A 27,480-nucleotide genomic window follows, 5' to 3' on the forward strand; every position below is an offset into this window, starting at 1 on the left:
TTTTTCTCAGTTTCCCTGATTCACTGCAATGAAGGCACCATTTACTCTGCTGCTATGAAATAGCACAGCAGCAGCTTCAAACACCTAACCAAAAAAATCCAGAGAAGCTGCTAAATGCACCACCACTGCCTCAAAAGCACCACCCAGCTGATGCAAACAGAGATCAAGATTKGCCAGTCTGCATCTCCATCAAGACTTTCTATGTAGTGAAGGAGAACTTCCCTTCTCCAGTTTTGTTGGCAGCAACAGTCTAGGTTGTAAAAAGCAACAGATCAAAAATGACATTTGTCTAGATACCAGCATTGTCAAAACAGCATTTTCTCACAGAACAGCAACTATGGCAGTTCTGTGTCCCATACTGGCCTTGGGATAGCACCAGGAAGGAAAGGAGGGTGGACTGACCTTAAAGAAATCAGACAGGTAGCTATTTGCCTATTGTAGCTCCCACAGATCAAACATCTCAGTCCAGCCGAGATCTACCCACTCAAAAATGTACATCAAAACTCCTAGAAATAACATTTGCTACCTGAAGGTAGCCTMCTAACTACCCAATTTGATGGGGTAAGCACCGAATCTCCCCTACAACGATGCAGAGTCTGAATAAAGCACACACATACCTACTTGAAAAGTCTCTTTAGCATATTATTTAGGATCACAAAAGGAGATAAATGCAGAAGCAAAGACCAATACTCCAGCTAGCAGTTCTACCCCTGCCTATGACTGTGCCTAGCATACTTCTACCAAAGACTGCAAAAAAGGGGCTAAGATACCATGTCCTGGTATCTTCCTTGCCCTCCACTTTGCCTCTGTTTTGGAGCTAGCATGACCACAAGAACACCTTGTTGTCCCCAAGCCCACTGACCACCTGAAATCTCCACGGGCTACCCTACCTGGGTTATGTTTGTCCAAGCCTGGTACTGCCTATCACTCCTGCCAGTCTTCCTACAATGCAGAAGACAGACTCTGCCTAGGCCAAGGATGACCCACCGGCCTCCTGATCTTCTCACCAGGAACTAAAAGGCTTGGTCCAATAGTGCCTTGGATTTGTCAGAAAATATTTCCTGAAGGCAATGGAGTACTATGGGATGGCATCATAAAAGTGCTAAGGAGTCCATGGCCTTGGAAATCCCAACGTGGCTCCTCAGACTTACAGATAAGACAGACCCATCGACCACCTTGAAAGCTTTTATTTTAGCATACCAGGTCCTTCCCTGCAACACRTACACACAACCCCTGTGGCTGCAATGGGAAGAAGCTGTGTTCTCAGCCAGGGCAGAATTAGTGTCATGAGAGATCATAAAGGACAAAGCAGAACACACAGAAAACAGGGTTTTACACGTTGAAACTCATGAATCACTTCTTGCTGAAGTTTTGCAGGATCTATTCCCATGGTCTGTGTTTGCTAAGCAATGTCCCCAGACTCTTCCAAGGCATGTATCAAGTAAAGCCTGGATGCCAGGGTATGTACTGGGTAGGTAAGGGGGCAGGTATCTCTCATTTCACTGTGAATCTTCAAGACACAAGGAAACTCATCTGAGTATTAGCAGGTTATTAAAAAAGGTATGTTTGGAACCTACAGACCCACATGCAGCTGTCAGTACAGCACWTTTGAAATAGAAATTCCTCTGTGATTACAGCCGTGCTGTGACCCCTCAGTGTCCTGCCCCACTAAAAATGTAGCTCACCTCAAATAGTTTAGAGATGGCTAAAACTGCATGTTATCTCAGTTCCAACATGGCATTTTTCTATTGTTTCTGGGAGATCATACAAAATTAAAAGCAATAACAGCGGTAGTAACTCTGATGTCTTGCCATTATATGGGTGGAAGCTTTACACACACATCAAAGTAAACAGGTAATAAAATACAGGTGCATTTCTTTCGACATGCTCTATAAAAGAGGCAAGGCAACGTACTCCCTGGTCTCTGCCTGCCCACAAGAAAACACACTGTGTTCTCCACAAATAAGACAATTCATCCAGGAGTACAATGACACAGGCCTACTTAAGGAATATATTACAATAGAAGCCTAGTTATTTCCCTGTAGTTTTACTTTTTTATTTTTTACCTGATGACTGGCCCATCAGATTTTGAGCTTCTTCGGAGGAATGTAAGGGCAGCTTTTCTCCTGAAGAGCAAAGAAGAAACAGATTTAATGCTTTTGCCTTCAAGGAGATAAGCAATGTCACTTCATCTAGGAAGCTCAAAATATGATGAACACATTGTCAGAAAAGGCATTTCCAGCTGGCACTTGGGCCACTGAGCAACAACGATAGTTAAGAGCATTTGAGCCCCCAGTGCCCTGCCTGCTGCCTAGCTCGCCGCGTAGTGTTTTAGCCACCAGTTTTGCAGAGAGCGCTGAATTAAGGAGACATTACGGAGCTGGCCGCCCTCCCTGCAGCCACGTCTCCCGTCACCTCCGTTCCCAGCAGAGCGGTGCCGTCCTGGCCCGCCGGCGCCGCGGGGACGGGCTAGGAAGGGTCGAGGCTCTGCCCGGCGTTCGCCCAACTGCTGCTCCGAGAGCCAGCAAAGCCAGGGGCAGGATAGACCTGGCTTCACAAGAGCAAAGCGGGCGCCCACAGCTAACTGCTGGCCTGCAAGGAGAGCCACCACCAAGCGTCCGTCTAGTCTCTCCGTTAGCTCTTGCCCATTGACATTGCAACCTCCGTCTTACTCATCCTATTTTTCCTCTTTTTTTTTCCTCCATTAAACAAAAATGAGTTCAGAAAGAGAAAGAAACTCTACAGGTAAGAAGAGAAGGATATCTAGAAAGGGCGTCTGGGTACGTACCAGGGAAAGCGGGGGTGGTCTGTCCAAGGGGAGTAAAGGGGGTTTGCTGCATAGCCAACTGGTGGAGCTTGGTCAACTGCTGAGGGGTAGGAGGGACATTAGAGCTAAGAAGGTTATTGTTATAGAGTACAAGTCACACTGAAAATCAAGAACAAAACCATAATGGAAAAGAAAAAAAAAAAAGGCAAAAAAAATAAAACAAAATGAGAACAAACGAGGAAGCCATGATGAGACATGGCAAAAAACCAACTTTAACAGAAGGACTTGGCCTGGGTAAGATGCAATAAAGCCCAAATCTTTTGCAGAAGTGCTTGGTCAGGGTCTGAAGTACGATACCAGCAGGAAGCCCATGCTTAGTTTCTGTCTCATAAAAATGGATTAGCTGCTCCACTGTGGGTGAGCAGTYCCCTCTGCCTCAAGGAAGCAGGGAGCTGCCAAAGCAGCAACAGGGCTGATACACAACCAGCTTCCAGCCACTGCCTGCCTCCCTTCCCAGGCTTTGCAACTTACTGCAAATAGCTGCTGCTCCCTTTAGTTGATTTTTTAAAGACAAGGAGGCATTGCAAAGGAGCTGCCACATCCAGGGCTGCCCCATGCCAACAGCTAGAAGCTCCTGCTGCATTGCTGGGGGCTCCACAAGAGCCACGTTGTGACCATCACCCTGCGCTGTCAACGTGCTCTTGTGCTGAGCATCCAAGGGGAACTGTCTCTGGAGGCAGATGAATTTCAGCTCTTAACATCAGCTTTGACAAGTGCATTACAAACACGGGCCTTGCAGCAGACCAGGGGAATATGGGCTTCAACTGCAACCAGTAGGTATTTCAGATCCTTGTATCCCTTGTTGTGCTGGGTATCTTTTCATGCCCCAGCAGGAAGCAATTGCATAGAGAGGAGTTTGTTTGCAATACATTTTGTGCTCTGTTTTACTAYTCCAAATTAAAAATAAATAAGTGGGCTGAAATTTCATGGCTCTGCTGTGAGCAAAAGGGAGCTTATCTCCCTCTTGGCAATTTATCAGTGTCCATAGGGTTACCAGGACCGCATGGTCTCCCAGATGCAAACAAGCCCATTGCACCCATTCCCCTCTGCAGCAAGGGAGAGGCAGGAGGTGCAATTTCAACATTTGGGGTTAGGGAGAACAATACTCAGAAACTCCTTGCTCCTGCAGTATGTCCAGGGGAGGGAGTGCGGGGAGGTCCGACACCAGCAGTGGTGAGGGGGAAGCACTGGAGAGAGAAGACCCGGGGAGCTGAAGAGATCGGGTGAAAGAATGGAAAGGAGCTGCAGGAACGGGAAATGCTGGCTGGTCACCAGAGAGGTAGCAGAGAGAAACCTACCAAGGCAAAGCCTTGAGGACCTTCAGCCTTTGCCTGTTTGCTCAGGCAGGCAAAACTTTCACTGCTGCACCAGACACGGCACGTACACATCTCACTGTGTGGCATACAGAAAATAAGCTGAAGAAGAATCAGGCTGAACCACAACCAGCTCCAGACAAGACTGGGAATGACAGCACTCCTGCAGATAGCATGGTCTTCAGCAGTCTCCTTCCCTCACCTCCCCCAATCTTCTGTTTTCCATCTTATTTTTGATATAATTAAACTCAGATGTGTCCTGTTTGTACTACTTTCTTCAACCATGCACGTTTCACTTGTTCTTTTGCCACTATTTTAATGCCAGCATCCCTGTTGGACTCAAAGACAGCCAGTGGACCTTGGTCAGCTGAAGGGCATGAGGCCCAACAAGGTTATTCTTATGACTCACACCAAAAGAGCACTGCAGGCAGCTGCTGCTTCCTTGCAGCAAACTTGCTGCTTCCTTGCAGCATCTGGAGACTTGCCCAACACCGCTCTCCTGCCTCCTGCTGCTGGAGCTGCACAGAGGCGCCCACCACCAAGCATGGAGATAACGGAGCCCACTGGGCTGCTCATTGACCTGCATGCTCCTAATCATGCCCCAGGGAAGGAGTCTTGCTTCATCTGATGGGTGGCATCAGGAGAACATGAGGGACTTGGTACAGCTGCTTGGGCCCGGCGAAAACACAACGATCTGTTCTATTGCTGAACTGGAACATTTTTCAGGAATAGCTTTAATAGTGGTATTTAGCAGTGCCCCTGATACAAGGGCAGCAATGAGAATAGCTGCACAGAAAGAGAGGATGGCTACGTTTGGGGGTTCCAACAAAAGCTGTCACACAAACGCTAGCACTGCATGAAACGCCCTCCCCGCTGTTTCTAGCTGGAAAAAGCTGGAAGCAAAGACACAAATGCGTTTCCTCCAACTTTGCTACCCTGCACAGACCAAAGGCAAATCACCCCAAAGGCAAGGACAGCAGTGCTTTCTACGAGCATACATCCACGTAGAGCATCAGTAGACACCCACTAAAATGCTTGGTCACATCTCATCATCTGCCAGGCTGGCTCCCGCCCATGAATTTCCTCCACTGGACATGTATGCAACGTCCTGATRTCCCCCTGACTCCTGCTGCCCTGCCACTGGCTGTCCTCCTGGCTTTCCCAGCAAACGTAATGAGGGCAGGTAGCTCAATGTCACATGCAGAGCACGAGCACCCAGGGCAATCCTGAGGCCACTCATGAGCCACCTCTCCCRCTGAGCTGGGTGGGCTTTGCCCAAGGGAGAACAGGAAGGCAGGAGCTCAGATTTTAGCAGGGGTGTTTGAAATCCTGCCCACTCCACAGTCAAGACTTTGTTGCAGAACCTATAAAAAGCATTTGCTTAAACACAAATATCTGTAAGAGCAAGGATAAAACTTTAAGAACTTGTTCAAGACCGATTTCATTAGTAAGCAGTATTAAAAGTGACAGATCCTTGGGAGAGGGCTACAAGAACAAGGAGGGAACATGCAGCTCTTACCCTAACAACTTCTTCCAAGTCTCAGCAAATCTGATGGCAGTGGGCCAGACTGTGGCCAAAAAGATACAAATGATGTTTTCCCAGCACTGACTCACGTGTAAATATTGCCTCAGCACTACGTGTACCAAAATGTGTGCTGTCAAACAGAGGAACATAATCACAAGAAAAACAGTCTAATGATACTGATTGAAAAGCAAAATTGGGACAAAGATATATTGATTTGCCCTCACTAAAATATGCAGTCATGTGTATTTATGTTTTACTCAGGGAACAAAAACAAAATGCATAAATAAAAATATTTCTTATCTACTATTATATCAGGCTATCCAAATGCATGTCCTTGATGTTTCATGGAAAGTCATATTCTGTCCTCCATTAGAGYGGGTGAAATCACTGCTGCTAAGAACAAAGTTTACCCTGTTGAACAAATATAACTTCTATTAATTTCCATTACAATCATAGGAATCCTGTGTTTATACTAGACAGCTTTGCCTAGTTCTTGATTTTGCAAGAAGTGATCAAATGATTTAATAACCAACTAGCCCATCAGAAAGACAAATCATGTAAAATTGTGTAAGTGTGATACATTTATGGTGAGGCCCTTCCACCCAGACCACACAATTTATAGTTATCTGGCACCTGCAGAGTGGCTTTTGGTGCTCCATTCTCACTGAAGATTCAATGATCTTCACAAATGCCAGTTGGAAGGGGCTTCTGCATTAGCACACAGGAGATTTTTCACCTTATTCCAACATATTTGGAATATTCTGGCTTTTTCCAAGAGCTTCTTGACCACCCCTCATCAGCTGTGACAAGCTACAGAAGCTGAGCAGCTGTCTTCCTGACACCTGGGCACTGAAAACCCCTACTGGCATGTTACCAGCAAGGAGGTGCTGGCATTTTATTTCTTTGCTAATGTTCTCCATCCTTCAAAAGAGACTGTTTTTCTATTTTTATCAGTATTTTAAAGCAAAGATATGCTAGCATTTTTCCTACATGTCCCCCTCCAAAATGTTGTGTGTCTCAACCTACCCTGTCATTCCCAAGGCACACAACGAGCAGGGGGATTGGAGCAGGATCCAAATCCAGCTCCACTGGAAGCATGAACAGCATTTGCCTCTATGTAAAGGACACTAGTTGCAGCAGGGATCGTGTCTGTGATGTCCTCTCCCAGGATGGCAGAGCGCCAAACCCAATGAGACAGCTGTCAAATGGAGGGCGACTGATGTCCTGCTGGTGCTTCGCAGAGGAGAGGGCACTGACATGCTGTCAGGAACACAAGGGATGGGATGTTTGCTGGCCCAGGTCCCTCATCTCCCTGCAGAACATTGGCCAGTGCTGAGAATGGGCAGGTCAGCAAACTCCTACCAGCCCCACTCCTTCCCCTCAACCATCCTTGAGGGTCCACATCCACCTCCACTCATCTTGCAACCCCAGCAAATTGCCCATCCARATGTTTTCTCCTTCTGAAGGTCACAGAAAGTCACCGGGTGACTGCAGCACTCCCTGGGTTAGGAGAGTGGAAAGGGCTGTGCTGGCAAACGACTCCCTGTCACAACAGCGTAGGAGCTGCAGCACATGCCCCCAGGGCCTCTCCTGTCAGCCCCTGCGTCTGAGGGTAGCTGAATCATTGTGGGAAGGTCGAAGGAATGACCTTCCTGAGCAGCAGCATCTCCTCCTCGACGCTGGAGCTTTAGGAGCCTTTGCTTTGGCACACGGTGTCTATGAGGGAAAGAGCTCCGTCATTCCCCACGCTCCCTTCCTGGCACGGCCTGTCCTCAGTCTGTGCTGGTAAGGCTGTTTTCACATGAAAGCAGGAAGGGAGCAATGAGAGCTATAGATTTGCCCCTGATGGAGTGGCCATGTTGCAGTTAACCTCTCCTTTGGGTTTTGGTCTGGTTCCTCTAGGGATTCATAGACCAGTCAGTAAGGTGAGATGCAACATGGACAAATACTGCAGACCTGTGCTCAACTCATCCCTCTTTCCTTCCTTCAGAAGCAGCAGACAACATCTTGCCCAGCTTCAATGTCTACATTTGAATCAAGACCACAAAAAAAAAAAAACCACGTCACCCTATCTCAACTTCAACCAGGAATTATTGTGTCTCCAAACCTCTGGTTTCTCCCTCATCCCATCAAAGTCATTATGAAAGCACGATGCATCAGAAAGCGCCAGGCCTGCCTTGGGTACCACACACAAGAGAGTAGCAGGACAGTCTCACCCTCACCATCACAGAACAAGAAGTTGCACGTCCATCTTGAACAGCGGGACAGTAAGGCCACTCTCCAGTCTAAAGCAACAGTTAATCCAGAAAGAAGGGGAATAACTGAGCATCATTAGAGACTCGGATGCCCCTTTTGCAGTAGGGAAAAGGACACGTTCAGGGAGACCCCAGCTTGGGAGAGACCAGCAGTGCTCAGAAAGTGGAAGAGCCTCCCTCGAGAAGACCAGAAGATATTTGGTGCCTGAATAAGTCACTGTGTCACTGGGTTACCAACACTTTAGGAAGATGGGAGAAAATAGAAAGGAAAGGTTTTTTTTTTTCTTTGCTTGTTTTGACCATTTTGAGGCACAAAATGCATAGAATACAGTTTGTGTGATAACAAAGGGATAGCACTGAACAATACAAATAATTTAGCATCAGGCCAAGTCCTCAAAATTAATAAAGTTTAGCACTAACAGGTTAAAAGGCTATTCAAGGTGTTACAGATACTACACACGGCCAGTAACTTTGAAAATATGCTATTAATATTATTTTCTAATATTAATATTATATTAATTAACAGTAGCATGCAGGTGACATAAAAGGGTATAAGAAAAATAGGGTAAAACTCACATCCGGGTGTGGAATAGCGTATTGTCCCTGAATTGTATAGGCCTGCAAAAGAAAAACACATGTTATTAGGGGTGGCAATACTACAGGGAGAAGCCCTGTGTCTCTCACCACTGGGACCATCATCCCTGCGCTTTACTCCTTTGCTGTCTAACGTGGGGGAAAGCTGTTAATGTACAAACAGACCAGAAGATCCCGTCCCCACCTTGGACCCTGCCCAGGACCCTGCGCTGTCCCTGCTGTGTGCACCAGCCCTTCAAGGTGCTTGGTGGAGGACAGGGAACTTCTCCTCTCTGCTCTCCTGGAGGTGAAAAATTGAGCCTGGGATTCCAGCTCTTCACAAAGTGCCCTACGGGAAACAGCCACTGCTATGCCAAAAAAAAAAAAAAAAACCACCTAAAATGGGGACTTTGTGGCATGATGCCCTGTCCTGGGAAATGGAGCTGGACCACACATCTTTCAGCCCCCTGTATGCAGGCATATCTGTTGAATGAATACCATTTTTTAAAGCATCTATTGCCATCACCCGCTGCCAGTGATGGACGTTGATCACTGATGCTGAAAGGAACGAGGGCAAATGCTTCCCCCTGCCCACCACACACGTGTCCTGGCTATCACCTGGCTATCCCAGGTGAAGATCCCTTTCCATGCTGCACAAATGCAGTAAAATTCACAGGGACAGCAAGTCCTCGGGTAACTTCCATCACAGCAACGGGGACGTACTTTCTGTATCACAACTGTGCTGAGCTACCCAGTCACACCTCTCGAAGGGTTCGAGCTCAGTTTGGCTTTTTCAAAAGAAGGAATAAGCTATTTAGAAGTCCAAGAAGGAATAAGCTATTACAAGTCCCCAGACTCCATAGAGAAAGATAAGGTTGTTATTGTGGTTTCCTGTACTGAAGATACTCCTCAAATCAAAGTTAGCACTGTAATGCATTTAATTATTTATAAAGAATGCATACATGAAGATGTTTGCTAGGCAGTTTGTTATTTTTACCGTCATTTATAGCACTTCTTTCACTTCTGTAAATACCCGGAAAACAAGCACCATTGCAGATACAGAGCCAAATGCTAGAGAGCCCAGTATTTTGGGTTTTACCAGCTCACAAAAAATATATCTTGCTAGTTGACACATTACTCAGATGATTCCAAACGAGATGGTATAGAAGATGGATAACACTTTAAAAAGGGAGAGTAAAGATAGCAAAATAGATGAGAAAAGAAAAACTGCTGGGAAAATGCAGTGTCATTTGGAAATAAAGTGCTCAGTGTCAAGGACTCCCTCTGCAAAAGCTTGGYGAAGGTGCAAACCTCCATGCACAAAAACGGCAGTCCTGCTGCCTGCCAGCACCACCCGTGACAGAGGGTGCTCTAAAAAGCTCAGCTTTTCCTGGATGTTCAATTTGATCTTTGGTTTGTCGAGGGCAGACTATGCTTTACTGCTCTCTCCCATGCCCAGCTGTCCCCACGCAGAGGTGGCATGTCCTGCCTCTGTGCAAGTCCACCCCGCTGCAGGGCGAGGGGCACGTGCGCATTGCTCTGCAGGGGCTGCAGCAACTACGCGGCTCCACGGCCACTGGAACCTCAATGCCAACATCTCAGATAAGCACCTCGCCTCCCCAGGATGCTCTGCTGCTCGAAACGTTAGCCAAAACTCCGTGCAAATACAAAATAATAATAATAATGGCAGGAAGGTGTCTTGGATAGATGCAAGGGAATTCTGGCAGCATCAACGTGCAGCACAGACACAGCTCCTATGTTACCTAGGTCTCACTTGCTTAAAACACTAACATTTTAGATGGGAAATTCAGCCTGTAGAGCTGAGCTACTTGCAGGTTGACACTGCAACCCTCTGGCTGACTTGTGTGCAGCTTCCTGACTTGCTGCAGGTTTCACCCTCTCCATCAGCCCCTGACTAAAGTCTCCCTGAAGCTGCTAACATGGTTACCTAAAGGGAAGTGCTGCTTGGAGGCCCCGAGGCTCCCCGGCACGAGGTTTGGATGCTGACGACTAAGAAAACCACCGTGCACAGAAGAGCTGCCAGGAATTCAAAGACAAAACAAGCTGCAAAACAAGCCTGCTTTAACCTAGCATCCTTTGCATGGAACAGGAAACTAGTTCACTCCATGTTGCCCATCAGTCAGACCCAAAAGGCTCAACAGAGCTGACAGAGGACAAAGAAAGAGCTCTTATTTCTGGAAGGTCACATCTTCCCACAACGTCACTTCTGTGCAAGACATCAACCATTTAACAGCAAGAAGAAAAAAAAAATATCCATCTTACTCTCCCTTTTGAGAAGATAACAGTTCATCAAACAGTTRGACTCAAAGCTCTTTTTCAGGACGGCTGCTCAGACCAAATGGCCTGCTCATCCCCATTCTGGTGGCTGGTAATGACTAGGAGATGCTAGTTCAGCACTCTGCTAGAAATAGCATATGCTTTGGTCATGCATTTCTATATGTAGTGTGCTCTTCTGCTATTTATTATGGTTTGGGAGAAACAAAGCAACTCATACAGCATTATTCTGGCAATCATTTGTCAGAGGCATAGCTAATGCAAAGGAAAATACTGGATGCTGATGCCTGTGCTCAGAGGGCTCTTGGGTGTGGAGAGAAGRGAGCAGTTTAGGGTCATCTCAGTCCAGACAAACAACTGGAACTCAGGGCTTGACTTGAAGGCAATGAACATGCTGGCACATGACTATCTCCCCTCAAAAATCACACTTTGTTTCTAGTTGGTCTCCAGTTGTCTCCCACATCTACGTGTCTGTTGGAACTCCAAAGCTGCTACTCATCTGATTAGATACTCATACACTACAGCACTTGGAGCATCTATGGACATGGGTTTGATTACAAGGAGAGGCAATGAGATTAGATAGAATGATTAAAATCATCTTTTTAAAAGCTGCCATCGGTTTATGTGCACTTGTCTCACAAATGAGGCATCTCACATTCAGTTTATACATTCCTTTCGTGCCAGGAGTGCAGTTTGGGACTTCGTGGACCTCTCTCCCTGAGGCTTCTCCAAGACCAGGGGTGGATGTCCAGGTTCAAAAGGCAGGTGCCTGTCTCGCAATAGGGGAGMTCACAGGCTAACTTGGCATTGCTTTACAGCAAAAATGCTTTAAATCTATTTCTGATGCATGCCTTGAGCAAATCACATAATTATCTTAACTGAATGTCATGAACCAGGAACACAGAGCAATGTGCGAACTCCTGGCCTGTGCTGCATGCACATACCATGGAAGCTGTGGTTATTCTGCATGCAGAAACATGTTCCTGCTTCCCAAGGGTTATTACCTATACTGCATCATAACTGTTATCCTCATTTTTAAGTCAGGTTTACCCCCTGCATAATGCTGCTAAAGGCAGGGCAATGTCAGCTCTCACACAGACACAGATAAGATCAAACTTTGCAGTGGAGATTAGCCTGAAAATGCTCTTTGGTGTGACCAGGGAAGCACCAGTGACAGCAAATGGCCCTTTCATGGACACTGCACTTAGCACCATACTGGCAGTGCTCAGAAAAGCCCTTCCTATCTCTGTTCACTTAACTACACAGTTATTTTTTATTACAAGAAATGCCAGAAAATGAGARATATTGGCAGCCACTGAGGTGCATGTTCACGGCCTCTCCTTGTATGAGAATTTCTTTATTTTCCACTTTCACGTAGGTCAGCAAGTACTGAATTTGGGTATAATGAAGCAAAACCAAGACAAAATACAACCAGTGCTCACCAGGCTGTGAATCCTTGCAAGATTAGTACTTAGGGCACATGAAGTCATTGGAAACAATGAGTTTCCCCGGGCCACATCAAAACCTGTGCACTATCTCCAGCCATTTCCTACAAGGCATACAAATGCATGAGTGCACAAGAGRGGCTAACACCTCTTTCCCCTGCCAGCCCTCTTCTTCCTCTCCAGCGATGAGCACAGGAGCTAAGCTGGGTGGGCCTGGGGTGGTTGCAAACTCGCAGCCGTTCTGCAAAGAGCTTTCAGTCCATCTGCCGTGGCACGAAATGGATGGGATGATACCATGCAAGTCAGAAGGCAAGAAACCTGAGTGCACTAACGGGCAGCGGCTGGTGCTGCAGTAAAAGGCTGAGGTTGGCAGTGGAGGCTGCAAGCGGGTCGGCTCTTACCTGACCACCTGCAAAAATGACAGGGGTGGAGGCGGGCTTTGGGCGGTAGGGAATGGTGGCACCTTTTGGTGGGGACTAGGAAAAGGGACAAGGAGAGGGAGAGAGAACATTAGAGAACAGCTTTCCTGAAACAGTGGCAAAAAGAGTGTTAGAAAGCACCCGACGGAGCATGGGCCACCATGCGTGAGCAACATCCACACCAGGTGAACAGTGTTTATAGACAGGAGGACACACGGGAAATTCGGTGGAGGAAAAGGACATCCTCGGATACAGGGAAATTTTCTTGCCAACACACAGCACCCCAAAACACTTCCTTGACCTTGGCTGCTTCCCTTGCCTTTGCTCTCTGTAAGCTGGTGCCTATAGCCTAGACTTAAAGCTTCCTCAGAAGCCCCTGCAGAGACCCACAGCGTGCTGGAAAGCTTTGTGTTCTCTGCTTGGCTTCGTTTCTGACTGTCCAAGCTGGCACATGCCTTGGTGTGTAATGAACACTGCAAAGTGCTGTCACCCACAGGTGCCAGTTTGAGCAGCAGTGCTGACTTCAGCCAGAGTGTTGAGCACTGGAGGGAGCTCTGCTCACCAGGGTAAGCACAAGTCCTGCAAGAGGTTGGAAATAACCCTTGGAGAGTCACAATCACCATTTCTAGAGATTTTATTCTAATACAGCACTTTGGAAATTACTTATTTGAAGCAGGAGATGGGTAACAACAGCACAGGCACCAAGCTRTGCATATTCACACCTCCTTCTCTTCTGGCAAAGCACCCTGGGGTACTCTTGTTTGCCAGGACCTTTTCCTTTTTAATGCTGTAGCCTGGTCTGCATGTGGATATGTCACAGCAGAAGTGGTAGTCCACATGTCAACATCTGCATGAGGTAGCGTATCTTCTCACCACAGCTATCTGTGCCCCCTGTTTAGAGGTAGCCAACACCATAGGGTTTTGCAGGACTTCAGGCAACCTCTATCTTCTTCCTACAGCACCCTCCATGCTGCTGTGACCACTAGCTTGTTAGAGCCTGGGTAGCCTTCTTCGAGACCCCTCACCCTCAAAGCTCACCCAGCACTATGGCACAAATGATCTCCTTTGTGCCTCYTACCAGGCAGATTTCCAGCTCAGGCCTCTAGAAATAATATATGAACACAGCAAGGGAAACACACAGGGTGGATTTTTAAATAAAGATACCGGGAAATGAGAGTAATCCGATAACAAGTGGTGAACAACGACAGGGACACTCTCCACAGCTTTCAGTGCTGTTGCGGTGGCAGGTGAGTTTTTCCTATATACTTTACCCCCTTTGTTACAGACTGTACCTCCAGCATCACCACACAGATCTGTTTGACACACTGGATAATTGCGTCGGGTGTCCCCGAGATTGTCACCGCCCGCTCCGTGGAGTTGGGCAGCATGTCCCCCGCCACTTGAACCTGAGCACCTGTGGACTGGAGACAAAGAGAGAGAGAGAGAGAAGGAGAAATCCCCAGGCTGACTTGAGGCAGATGTGAGAATGGAAAAGCCCAACACCCCTTTCCCTTGCAGCCAGCTCCAGCTAGTTGACTCTCCTGGGAAGCAATGTGGTTCCTGATGCTGGCTGCGTGAAGATCATCCTTTTCAGGGCTTCCCCTTGGTTGCAGATCCTATCTGAGGAGCTGTGATTACATGCAACAAGTAAAACAGATCTGATTTACCTCCCTGATTTCCTTGATCTTGGAGCCTCCTTTGCCAATCAGTGAGCCACACTGGCTAGCTGGCACGACCAGTCTCAGCGTCACCGGAGGTTTACTGGTAGCAGTGCTGTTGCTCATYGAGTTGGTTATGTCCTAGAGAACAAAGAACAAGAAAATTAGTCCTCCTTATGCGATCACCTGCCACTAAAGAGATGTTCCCACCTCCCTGCTTTCTGTCCATAGCTGTTCTACACGCTCATGTAGATGGCTCTACAGACACCATTGCCCTGTTTGGTGGATTCTTTGGGACTTCCTCCAGTATGAGACTCAGCAAGTTGATGGGTTAACTCWAGGAGGAGGAGGAGGGGGGTGGTAAACAGCATTTTTAAATAACACAGTGTCACTTGAGCCCTCTCTGTCCCTACAACCTTTGTTCCTTGTCTTCTGCTCTCCTTGGGGAGCAGACTCACATTTCTCACCTCCTCAAATTTGTAAGCGATCATGGCGAAAGCCTTGAAGATGGCATCGGTGGGGCCCGTGATGGTCACAATTCGCTCTGGGCAGTTTCCCTCTGAGATGTTGATTCTTGCTCCACTCTAGAAAGAAAAAGGCAGCCACGAAATATTTACAGCCAAGCAACCACCTGGGATAAGCAATCATTTCATGGAGTCTGATCTTGCCCGGGTCTAGGAAGACTCACCACACAAAAGCAGAAGCTCAGAGAGCCCCAGGAGGGCTGGGAGCAGGTTGCTCCCTTGGCCTGCGGCATCACCCGTGCCAGGCTACCCTGTCTAACCTTAAAAATTCCCAGCAATTTAGATTCCTTATCTGTCTTCAAAGGTATATTCCAAGGCTGCTTTATCCTAACCCTCAGAAAGTATTTCCAAATATCTGCTTTGAATCTCTCTTGCGACAAGGTGAAACCACAAGATCGAAGTTGGCTCGTGTTTCCCACTGCTATGGTAACCCTTTGGTATTTTAAAACACAACAGCCTTAGACAGGCTCACACATCTTTCAAGTAAATTCATTTTGCTGTTTCATTGATATCAAGATCTTGGCCCTGGAAATCTCCCATTAAATGTAGCAGACATTAGCTAGAGTTTAGAGGGCAAAATGGACAAAAGAGCTCTGTGGACAAAGCTCTGAAATTTTACCGTTGTGCAACCAGGATTCTTTTCCTTACATTAAAGGTGAACCCATGAGTGACTAGACATTCTTTCATGGGGCAAATAAATGCCCATTCTACACCTCCCCCAGACATTATAGCCCCACCAGTCCTTCCACCTCRTCTCTGCTCGACTTAGAAACTTAGGTCAAGGTTGCTCACCTCCTCACGCATCTTTTTCACGGTCTCTCCTTTCTGAAACAAGAGACAGAAAAGCATATCATTTGCAAAGTCATATTTAATCTTCCAGATAACGCATCAAGGCGCTCTCTGACTTGACAACACACAAAATCAAACATATAAGCAGCTCTTGGGGTGCATTCCACGTGATGCATTTTCTAGGCAAGCTTCAGAGCTGACAATATAAGAAGCACCAGGGAACAGATCTTCCCACAAAGCTTTCTTCACAAGCCAAATGCTTTTCCGTGGCATACAGAGGCAAGTGCCATGGAATTTAGGCTTTTTCTCATGTCTACTATTTCTTAATCTTCTTTGATAAATGTATATAATTAGCATATTGAGGCAATATGATCATAAAAACTGGCCTTAATAGCTGCAGAGAGGCGCTACAAACAGCATTAAGTAAGGTTTTGCTTTATTTTATTTTTTAATAGAATTACTCTTTGATCTCGCTGTTGGTCTCCTAACATTTCCATCATGAAAACACAGCAATAAGCTCATGCACAGGGAACATTTTCATCTTGGAAAAAGATAATTAACATCTATGTGAACAAAGATAGTAAACAGTGTGGGCAATTYGAGAAGCATCGGAATACGTTTTTAAAGATATCATTACCTTTCCAATGATGCTCCCAACTTCCTAGAAAATAAGAAAAAAACAGACACAAGGAAAACGACATTACAAGATGTGAAAATAACCCAGTCAAATTTCATAATAAGAGAGAGACCTGGAGCACACACTAAATGTCACTGGCGTGTGCTGTCCCTATCTAAGGGCAGCAAGCGGGTGCAGGGGTAGTATCTGAGAAGGCAGCGAGCAGCGTGCTGTGGAGACACTCAGCACAGCCACAGCTCCTCCAGCAAATGCAAGGAAAGTGCACGCTGCAACACTAGCTGGAAAGGGGGAAGAGAGATGCAACCTTGTCTCCATCTCCCACGTTCTTGTTTTGCAGAGAAAAACTGACTGGRGATAGTTCCCCTCCACCTGGGATAGTGGAAAGCCACCATTCCCAAGCTGGAGTCCCATGCTAAGACTCAAGGCAAGCATGAGCAATCAGCTCCATCCCACCTGAGCTCTAAAGGAGTGTCAGGACCTCAGTGAAGGTGTCTGCTGGTGGCAGTGGGGACCTATGGCTAGGGCAGCTGGTGGGCATGCAAAGCCCTTTGGAGCAGGGGCTTTGGAGCAGTCCAAATGCCCTGCCAGCAGGCCACATAGGCCACAGCAACTCGACAGCTGCTCCGCTCCTCCGCCAACAGGCCCAGCGTGGGGCTTTGGGAATGCCAACACACAGGCAGGAGCTGGAGGCAGGAGGAGAAGCTGGCACCTCCTCGACTCCCACAGGGAAAGGGCCCTCCCCAAGGCAGCCTGGGGCAGGGGTCACAGTCAGGCCCCGGTACCTTGCCGTGCATCAGCAGCCGGATGGTGAGGGTCACGTTCAGGCCGCCTTCGGAGACCTTCGACTCCATTTCCTAGCGAGGGGCGGGAGACGCGCGTTAGCTGGGAGGGGAGCCCCGGCGCACAAGGACACGGCACCCCGACMGTATCACCTGTGGGGACAGAAAGGGAAAAGGCCTTGGCACCCCCTGCACGCAGGCACCCCTGGATCCTCTTGGTGGCTTTATCCAGACATGCACCAGACCCAAAGTGCAAGAAGCAGGAAGGACCAAGCTGGTATCCTGATTACTACATTCCTGTGTTTCCATCCAGATTTTGGAGTGCCCCACTTTGGGCACTGTGTTTGAGGAACAGATGACATTTCCAACCCTAAATGCTCTACATACTATTTAATAAAATCTCTAAGTTTTTCCAGGTGTTGCCCTTTCCTTTTCCATTCCCTCTCTTCCCTCCTCTGACCTCTGTAGGGAAAAACATCACTGATATTTTGAGGGCAGGAGAACAAAATATCATAGCAAAATAACAGATGCCCCCTCTTCTTTCATGACACATTACTGAACATCTGCATAAGGGCCACATATAAGAAATGTCTCTGCAGCCTGCTGAGTGAGGATACTGTGTCCTATCTCAGAGAARGGTGGAAAAAGGATCCTCCCATGTGAAATGCCTTGAGATCTGCAGCACTCTGTTCCATGTTACTTAATCCCTCAGTATATTACTGATGGGAGCTTTTTCATCATGGTTATKTGATGGCATCTGGCACTTTCCTTTGCTCAAATGGGGACTTAYGTGGCCTAAAAATAAAAGAACCTCAGGACAGCTGCTTTGGGAGCTACACTATTGCTCGAGTCTTACTTTAATGCAAAGAGGCACATGGGATGTATTGAAATCAGCAATGCACAAACCACAGCTGGAAGGTGGTGTTGATAGAGAGCTTCCTCTTCCAAGAGATTCTTACMAAAACTCTAAAGTGAATTAAAAACCACTTGATTATCAGGGAGATGACACTCCCATTGAGCTAACAGGAGAACAACTCACTGGTATGGAGACTGCTTGAAATCTGCTTCTAAAAGCCAGTCTTAAGGCCACTGACTTAGAGTTGTGGGGTTTTTTCCCCTTTTTCCTCATTTGTAGCAYACTCAGCAGAAAAAGTAAAATGAAGTGTACTGAAGATACCAAGCCAATTTTTTGTTAAGATATTAAGGTGAGAAGGAAGAAAAATCACAGAGAAATAGGCAGAGAATCTTGAAGAGCAGAGTAATGGAAATGGGATGAAGTGCAATAGTACAAAACGTAAGAGCAGGAGCTTCCAGTTTTAAGATGGAGGTCAGGCAAGCAATAAAAAGTAAATAACTGGCTGTATTAGTCAAGCCCAGTCCAACTCCCACGTTTGGCAGGCAACCAAGAAGAGGACAAATGCGGTGMGAAATGCAGATTTTTGGGGGTTAAGTCATGAAGATCTTCACTGCTAGCTGCTGGAGTGACAGAGCCAGGAATCCTGCACAAGTAGCAATTGAGCCCTGCCATGAGGGAAGACACTGGCATAACTCCAGTACAGCCACCACAAGCCCAATGCACGTCACTACGGATGCACAACTCCCTTCCCCAGACCCTACACATCTCTGGCCAATGATACAAACAGAAGAAKGTTGAGGCTGTCCACAATTAAGACATGTCCACAATTAAGACGTATCCTCACAGCAGAGGCTTTCCTGGCCTCCAAAGGTGCTAATTGCAAGGTCATCTGCAACATATCGTGCCTGATGGTCATGGCCTATGCAGTGATGACCCAGGGTGTCAGCCCAACAGCTAAGGTTAAGGGTGGGACTGAGGAACAACTGGGGTTTTGCCACCAGAGTAGAAGACCCCAAAACTCATCTAGATGGCAGAGGTGTTACACAGAGAGAGCCCAYCACCACACACACAAGCAATAGGACAGCCACAGTGCTTCCCCCTTTGCTCATCCCAAGAGTCAATGGTCCCAAATAGATGGSTTACAATTTGCCTTCTAAGAACTGCCCAGATTTGCCCTTCTGCTTTCCCCAAATACACTACAGCATAATCACTGCAGCAATTTCCATCATCCCTTGCTCCATATCCCTCACATGACGAACCCTGAATCAGGCCGTTATGTAAATGTTTCCAATTGATTGAAAAAGTGGGTCATGTGTTAGCCAAATGCTCCTGGCTTTAAGATTTATCAGCATTATTAAATTAAACACGCTTCATGCTCCGGCGAGCAGGAAAGCTACATTGGCCTTTTCTTAATCATACTGGTGAAAGGTATGTCTTTTATAAAGGAGCTGATAAACTCAACAAAAATGATGGCAACAATAGGGCACAGGCATTTACTCTCTACATGGGCCTCCCCCCACCCATATAGTTAATTCTTCATGGACAAAGAACAATTCTCCCCCAAACAATATTTTAAGCATTTCAGAGCATTTCCTGCCTGAAGAGAGACCCATGCAGGGCTCTTCCTCTTCACAGGGCCATCATATTCTGCTTATTTCAAAGAAGCTTTGAAATTGCTTCTTTGTCTTTCTACTTGAAAGCCCTGAAGACACCATTATGTCCAGTCCAATGGATAAAATAGATAAGAGGCCCAAATCCATCCCCGTGCAAAGCAGGTAAAGCCCCACTGAAACCGAAGATGCTGCATTAGAAGATGGATGATCTGTGCTTTGGCTAGCCCATCAAGGCTTTGCCAAACGTAATGCCCAGGCAAATAAATACTGAGGACCAGAGTAACATCTCCTCAAGCAGGAGCATCTCAGGGAACAGCCTTTACTAGTCTTTGGAATGGGTCTTTACTGCAGCAAGGGAAGCTCTACAGGGTAGAGGGATGTGGTTTTTGACCCTAATCGGACCCAAAAGAGCTGGACAACATTTTGCAAGCAGGGAGATACTGCAAAAAAAAAAAAAAATCTGGAAAATTTTCTCAGTCTTTCAGGAATTTCCTGTGTCTGAACATGCAGCTTGATTGAAAGTGACATAACAAAGGAAAGGAAAGAAGGGAAAAAATAAAAAATGAGAACAGGACTGTCCTGCACACATATTGCTTGTTCTCCAGCTCAGTCTTTCAGTAGGTTAGACTGATCAGTTAACATTGTGTTGTTACAGACTTGCCAATGTCCCAAATACCAAGCTACTCCTGAGCTCTTTATTAAAAGAATGTCAAATATTACATATTAAATCACAGGTCATGACTATCTCCACAGTCATTCCTCATGCTGATCACTGCTGGGATAAGGCACGTGAAGCAGAACAGAACAGCTCTGGACTTGACTATACAATCCAGTTGGGTTTCCATGTAAGAGCTCAACAGACACCCACGATGGTCAGTGTGCAGAGAGCAGCCAGCCACCTCAAAAGGAGAACTACCTCCTGGCGTTACAGCAGCTGAGCTTGCGACACGTTTATCTTGGAAATGCCTCCCTGGAACAGCATCCAAATGCCTACACAGCAACTCAGGGTATTTTGCTCTCAACTAAAATGCCATTTCACCTGCTTGCAGTCACTGAGGTGAGTTTGGAGGGGGAAAAAAAACCCAAAAATACACACACTCAAATGGACCAATTTTCCCCTTCTAAACATTCCTTTTTTTTTTTTTTTTTTTTTTTTTAAATCTCAAACACTTTACTCAAAGTTTGAAGCCAGCCCTGTTTGAACAGGAGGTCAGACCAGAGACCTCAGGAGGTCCCTGCGCACCTGAACCAGCCTGCAAATCCAGTTCTTCACAGAATTCATTTTAACTCTTTCCCCCCTGCAAAGCTCMGGTCAAAGGCTCTTCCTGTCTGTCCCACACCCTGCACCTCTTTATCCTTGAAGCTGCACCATGCCATGGGTGCAGGCGCCTTTCCCATTCTCTGCTTCACACGAGCAGGCAGCAAAGCCCGCACCGAGCGGAAACACCCTGCCGCCCTCCTTTGCCCTGGCAGCCCTCCTCCTCCTCCTCCTCCTCCTCCTCCAGCACCTCGGCATGTGCTCCCTGGGCACACTGGGCACAGCGACATGCAGCACCGCGTGCCCCCACGCTGCGAGGGTTCAGCGCCGAGCGAGGCATCTGCCGCCGACACCGCTGGGCACCCCTGGGATCAGCTCCGCAGCCACAGCCGCCTCCTCTCCCAGGACCTGGGAACACCAGCACGTGTTCTGGAGGGGCTGGCTGCCCTCCCGTAAACGTGGTCCATCACAAAGCCGTTCCCGTGGCTTTGCGAAGCAGTGTTGCTGCTTCCTGCAGGCCCTCAGCCCAGAGCGAGGAGGGTCTCAGCCTTTCAGGGCTGGGATCACCGCTCCAGCAAGGGCACGCGCTTCCCAGCACACGGGTTTGGCAGGTGCTTTCCTTCCTATACTTCTTCTTCGTGGCAAGGTGATGCTCTTTATCTCTTTCTTAGAGATCTGTGAAATACATATTAAAATTATCCATCAGCCCTAAGCTGATGGCATTTTTTCAAGTCTGTCCTCAACACACTTGGGTTATCTTCACTAAGTCACCCTGGTGCATCTGGGAGGTTCTTTCATGCCAGACACTAAACACAAAGTAGACTTTTTGTTCTACATTTCATCACAGAATGTCCTCACCGATGTTCTGCAGCCCACATTTCATGGACTGAGCTAGATATTTGGGGGATGCAAATGTCAGAAGAACGGAGAGGCGAACTTGTTGCAGAAAAACATTCCACAAGCACAACTTGCTATTCTCTGAAGAGCTTGGATGGAAATTTGTAAAAACTGCCAAATCAGACTTTAGGAAAAATATCTTTGTATTCCACATCATCCATTCCCTAGCCTCCCCMAAAAAAGAAAAATCCAGTTTTTGTAAGGCCTCAAAGGTTTGTAAGAACATGCATCAGACATCAGCACCAGGCAGGAAGAAACCAGCCACTATGACCAGGAGACTTCCTTGAACTGAAAGYGTAAAGGAAAGCATGTTAACGACGTATGCATTAGGCATAGGACATGATTAGTACTTTTGCACATGTAATTGCATGTAAATTCTTTGGTTCCATCTCTTCTCTCTCCGCCATGAGGAGTTTATGTAGTCTGTCCAGAGGGCCTGACCCTGGGGTCCTGCCTAGGATCATCTTGCTAGCTTCTTAAAAGCACTATCACTACTAAAAACATCCAGTAAGTGTCATGGGCTCTTTGGTGCTCCAGGACTCCCAGGACCAGAAATTCAAACAAAAAACTACAAAACTACGGTGTTCTTCAGCACACCATCATGTGCCACAGCAAGGTCCAAATTTCTGACGTGAATGACAATTTCCCACAGGAGATCGGCATCTTTGCCAGAAAGTCCCTAACTCAAAAACATTCTTTTTTGAGGGAGGAAATGTTTAAACACCTCTGACTTCTAACACTCCCTGCACAAAATTCAGACCAACAATTTCTGATCCTTAGAGACGGAAAGCTCTGTGCTAAAAAYGTCAAAAAGTACCGACGAAAGACACCTGCTTTTCCTCCATTTTCCACTTTCTAGTTTGTTCTCCTGAGAAGAGTTGCCTGGTTGCCTAAGTAGGAGCTTTCTCCCCACTCATCTCCCTGTAGCTTGATCCTGCCATTAAGGCCTAATCCAGTGATTTTCGGTAATTTTTTTAGCAGCTGGGAAGCTGCGCAATGCAACAAATTCAGGATTATGACGTCAATAGAATCCAGCCAGATCAGGTTGGAGATGGAAGGAGCAAGGAAATAAATTGCTACAGCAGCAAGTAAATTTTTAGTATTTCCTTAAACACAGACTCCATGAGGAAATGCATCAGCCATCAACAGAATTCAGCTGTCAGAAGGTCCAAAGCTCTAAGGAGAGAGCACTAGCAAAAATCTACGTGAACAGTGCCAAATACTATTTCACAATAAAGATGTATTTCCAGCTGCTGCTCATTTTGGCTCATATTTCTTCAACGTACTTTCCAATTCCAGTGGAATTACTCTAGAAACCACTAACCCCCCAAAAGCCCTGCTGCCAAGGGCACATCTCCACGCGGCCTCAGCACGTCAGCGGTATTCCTGCTCCTCATCTGCCTCACCTTTCAAAGTGTCATCGGAGACACATCTCCCTGCTCTCACCCTCACAGCAGGCATCTCCCGAGGCTTCATTCCTGGTCACCTGCTCACATCTCCCTGCTCTCCTCCAGGCAATGTGTCACCACTCATGGCCTAGGATGTCACTCGTTGGCTGCTGATGAGCAATTATAACCTACTTTCCCCTCCTTGCTCACATGCACTCCAGAGCTCTTCCAGACCCACTCACCTCTACACTCGATTGATCAGAACCTTAATTACTCCAATTTCTACCACGGGTTTCCAAACATGACTTACTCTGGACCAGGGCTGGACAAAATGCCTGCAAAGAGCCCTGCTCTGCTCCCTCCCTTACTCTCTCCAWTTTAATAGCTCCTTAACCTGCAAGTTCAGAGCTTTGACTCCTGTCAAAGCCTCTTCTGCTCTTGGTAGCTACCTTCTTTCCTCATATTTCTTCTAATTCCTACTTCTCCCACCAAATTTTCCCAACCACAGCTCTTTGGAATGCCTGTCTCCCATTTTATAATCATTTCCTAGCTCTGTGTAGGTCAGCAAGATTTGCTCTCTGGTTCTGTARATCCCTCCCATTCCTCCCCACCTTTACCCTCTTGACAGCTAGGTTCTTTTTTCACAGTGGATGGCCTGGCACGGAGATAGTTGCTCTGTATATTATTAGGAGCAGCTAAACAGGTACCTCTGAATAGTGGCCCATTGRTCCAGCCCTGTCAAATCAACATGGACTCTGAACCAAATCATCATGGATTCTGCTACACCCAAACCAAACGCACATCTCTACTCTGAATTAGAAAAACCTGTGCTTAATCTACTCTTCCTCTTGGGAAATGCTCTGCTGCTTGCACAGTCGTCCTCTTCTATACAGTACATCTGTAAGCTAGTTTAAACAACTGTCATTTATTTTAATTTTTTTGCTAGCCACCATCTATGCACCTTGCTGGGAGTGTATAACATGGTATACTGGTTCACTTCTGATGAACTCACTCCTAGAGAAAGAGGAGCACATGTCTAGTACAAACTGCAAGCCTTTCGTAGCAATTTAAAAACCATTAAGTGGCTGAACTCTTTGTTCTTTACTCCAGATTTCATGTGTTTCAAAGTGATCCCTGGCCTGATCGACAAACCAAAAGGAACAGAAACACAGCATCACATACCTCCAACACAGACTTGGCCCACAATGCAATGAAAGCAGACAAGTCTCTGCACTGAAGAGCAGCATAGACCACTGGAATGAGCCACTGGATGCCCAGAATGGGGGAATGTCCAGTAAGAGTCTCCGTTAAGCCATGTCATTCATCACAACTTCCTGCACCTCAACAGTTAATGAAAACCAGCAGCAGCCTACAGCAGAAGTGTAACCCTGGCATAGTTGATGTGTGTGTTCATCTAAAACTGGAAACTTGCATCAGATATGCTGGGAAAATAGGTTGTGGTATCATGGTCTCATGTAAAAGTCAGATGTCAGAAAAACAGCACCGTCCTGGCATTAGTGGTGCATGTAACTCAATTGCAGGGTATTGCCTATGTTCTAGTGAAGAACTGGACCCCTCTTGTCAGACTGTGTTAATATCCCTGATGTCTAATGTAAGTCTCAACTGAAAATAACTGGATTGGTTGCAATATCTATGCCATTATAGTGATCTATCATGGGAAGGATGTTGATTGAAACTGCAATTTCTCTTACTGATCAGCATGGGAGGAAGAGGTCTTGCACACAAGGAGGATATAACAATAGCTTCATTTGATATGACAAGCCAGCACAATAATAGTACCTGCTTTCTTCCCCCAATAACATCAGAAAATGACATAAAACTCGGGCTCACATTAATTACCAGGCTTAGGCAATCTCAGGCACTCTTACCTAAATATCTATAGGATACAGAATTTTCATTCATTCACATAAAMCACTGCTGGGCTGTAGACGGAGGCTGGCGACAGAACAGCGAGCAAAATTAAGTTTAGGGGGACTAAATGGTTACATGCCCTTGGGCAGCCTCAAAAATCTTCCCTAACTCAGCTGGCTTCAGCGATCAACAACACCAGGACCATGAGCAAAATAATGAGCTGAATCTGTTAGAGCAGTATTTCATCAAGCTTAGATTACCCTGCTTGGAATAACAGATCTTCACTGAATTTAATTCKCCTACTTTGTGGTGATTTAAAACCATTTTTAGGAGGTTGTCCACCTGGGGTTGGGCAATGAAATTTAATTCAGTTGCTTACAGTTCACCCTGCTTAATTTTGGAACATTTTTCCCATATAATATTTTCAGTGAATGTTAAACTGCTTAAGTACCTCAGAGATTTCAACCCATTATGTGTTTTGCCAACAAAAGTGAGAGCCAATGCCATTTGCACTACTCTGYTGGGACTATTATTGCTCAATGATCAAGAGCATCCTCAGCTCTGCAGATGTCTGAGCCTTTAGTACGTGCCAGGTAGACTCAAGAGCCCATGCACTGAGAAACAACATTTCTTAGGACAAAGGGAGCAACTCTTTCTCATTAATTGCAGTATTTTACTCGGCCAGATTAAAGAATACATAAAACCAGTTCATTAAATATTTTTCTGAGATTATATGCCTACCCTTTCCTGAACCATTTTTTGGTAGAGACTGAGTGGCAAAGGTCTACCAGAGCACCAGGAAGAGCTGCTGATGGGCACTCGGCTAGGAGCAAGCATTTGTTTAGTCTTCACTTACTGCACRTACCATGGACATCTTAAGTATGTTCATCTTAAGAGCTGCAAGCACCTCATTGCCCAGCCAGGTTTGAATCCTGCTACAGGCCACRGTACTGTGTGACATGGCTGAATAAGCAGTAGTATTCGAGTGACAGAAACCCTCCCAAAGCTTTAACTCAATGGCACTTCCTTGCACTGCTGAGTCTTGGACTAAGCTGGATCAATGCCACACTCCATGCTTGCACTCTATAGCATGTCCAGGCAAACACTACTAACTATGCCACAGACAGCAGGTGGGCTAAGCAAGTGGAGAACATTAAAAAAAAAATTGAAATGAAGGGTAGAAATAGGGAAGAAATGGTAATAAACACATGCCCTGTGATGAGCTCTTGAGGAAAGAGGAAAGGTCCTATTTGGCAATATAGTAGTGAGACAGTTAACACTGTCCTAGGTGACATTGACCTAAATGAACTAGAAGGTTGGTGTAGATGGAGCTTATAAGAAGATGATTGGAAAGTTGGGCCTCCAAAGACATTTATTAGTGATAGTCCTGTTATCTCGCCTGCTGAAAACCCAGGAGAGGAAAGGCAATATATTCAGAATAGAGTAAGAAGCCCAAAGGAACTTGATAAAAGGGAGAAAATAAGATGGAGCTCAACATGGTGTAGAACTGAGTTTGGCTGCCTGCAATTAAATGCACAGAAACAGAAYAGGAGTTTTCCATTCAGCTCAAAAGGGAGATGGTGCGGTTGCACCAACTCAACACGAAAGTTCAGGTTCTACAAAAGAAAAATGAGGAGGCATTTCTTAATGGAAGATGCAAACTAAAGACAATAAATCAAAGGGGAACAACACAAACCCCAAGGGACAGGACACATCCAAGGGACAGGACACACTCCCTGTGAGGAAAAGCTGGAGGAACTAAGGTTTGGGGCGACAGCCTCAAATCAGGTGCTTAAACTGCAGCAAAGATAACCCAGGCCTTCTTTCCGCAGTTTTCTCTGCACCTTCTCACGGGTTGCCAACCCCACTTTCAAGTCATTCGCCTCCCTCTGCTTGGATTTGATCCACATCATCCACGCTGGAAGGCCTGCAATGGCAGTCCTCCAGTCATGCATGCCCTGTAGAGACTTTACACTGCCCTAGGCCTGGCAAGGATTGATAATAAAGTGAGACAATAAATAATCAAAAAAATATTATAGACAAGCTATTTGACCTCCAGCAGCCTAGAAATAAGAACAGCTTCTGCAAAGATCTCCAAGTACATTCCTGGCATCTTATTGAACAGCAGCACAGCTTAGAGGAAAGCACCTCTGTGGCCTCAGGAGGAAAAGCCACCCCAAAGAGAATGCCCCTAAAAGGGCTTCAGAGAGGAACAGCCACAGTCAGCCCTTTCCCGTGCTGGAGCCTACCACATGCTAGACTAAAACTGCCCTGTCCCCGGGACAAGGTCTTTTCCCCTCCGTCTCCCTCTCCCTGGAGGAAGGTGTTCCTTCAATCAGACATTTCCATTTTGCTTCAATCCGCTCACATRCAGATGTCACAGGAAGACAAAGGAGATGAAGAATCAGGCAAAGGCTTTGGCCAAGCAGCAAGGACGGCTAGAGCCAGTCCATATTCCCAAAACTACATTTCTCACAATCCTTCCTGTCAAACTGAAGATTTGATTGAAAAAAAAACAAACCCCTACATTGCATGGATTCCAGAAAACAAAAGATCT

At 46.4% G+C, this 27,480-nt stretch overlaps 1 protein-coding gene across 1 annotated transcript in view; it reads right to left on the reverse strand.

The window, feature by feature from the left end:
* PCBP3 (poly(rC) binding protein 3) overlaps positions 1 to 27,480 on the reverse strand; it is a 67,952-nt gene that overhangs the window by 8,431 nt on the left and 32,041 nt on the right. The window contains exons 5-14 of the mRNA XM_026048898.1: positions 17,043 to 17,114; positions 16,261 to 16,284; positions 15,627 to 15,659; positions 14,778 to 14,894; positions 14,320 to 14,451; positions 13,945 to 14,073; positions 12,635 to 12,709; positions 8,497 to 8,538; positions 2,789 to 2,867; positions 2,067 to 2,126 (exon numbers count right to left, since the gene is read on the reverse strand). Of these exons, the coding sequence (XP_025904683.1) occupies positions 2,067 to 2,126; positions 2,789 to 2,867; positions 8,497 to 8,538; positions 12,635 to 12,709; positions 13,945 to 14,073; positions 14,320 to 14,451; positions 14,778 to 14,894; positions 15,627 to 15,659; positions 16,261 to 16,284; positions 17,043 to 17,114 (763 nt within the window). The remainder of the gene's footprint in view (positions 1 to 2,066; positions 2,127 to 2,788; positions 2,868 to 8,496; positions 8,539 to 12,634; positions 12,710 to 13,944; positions 14,074 to 14,319; positions 14,452 to 14,777; positions 14,895 to 15,626; positions 15,660 to 16,260; positions 16,285 to 17,042; positions 17,115 to 27,480) is intronic.

This window comes from Nothoprocta perdicaria, unplaced genomic scaffold (assembly GCF_003342845.1).
Source record: "Nothoprocta perdicaria isolate Ctin4 unplaced genomic scaffold, notPer1 scaffold_11, whole genome shotgun sequence".
NCBI lineage: Eukaryota > Metazoa > Chordata > Aves > Tinamiformes > Tinamidae > Nothoprocta > Nothoprocta perdicaria.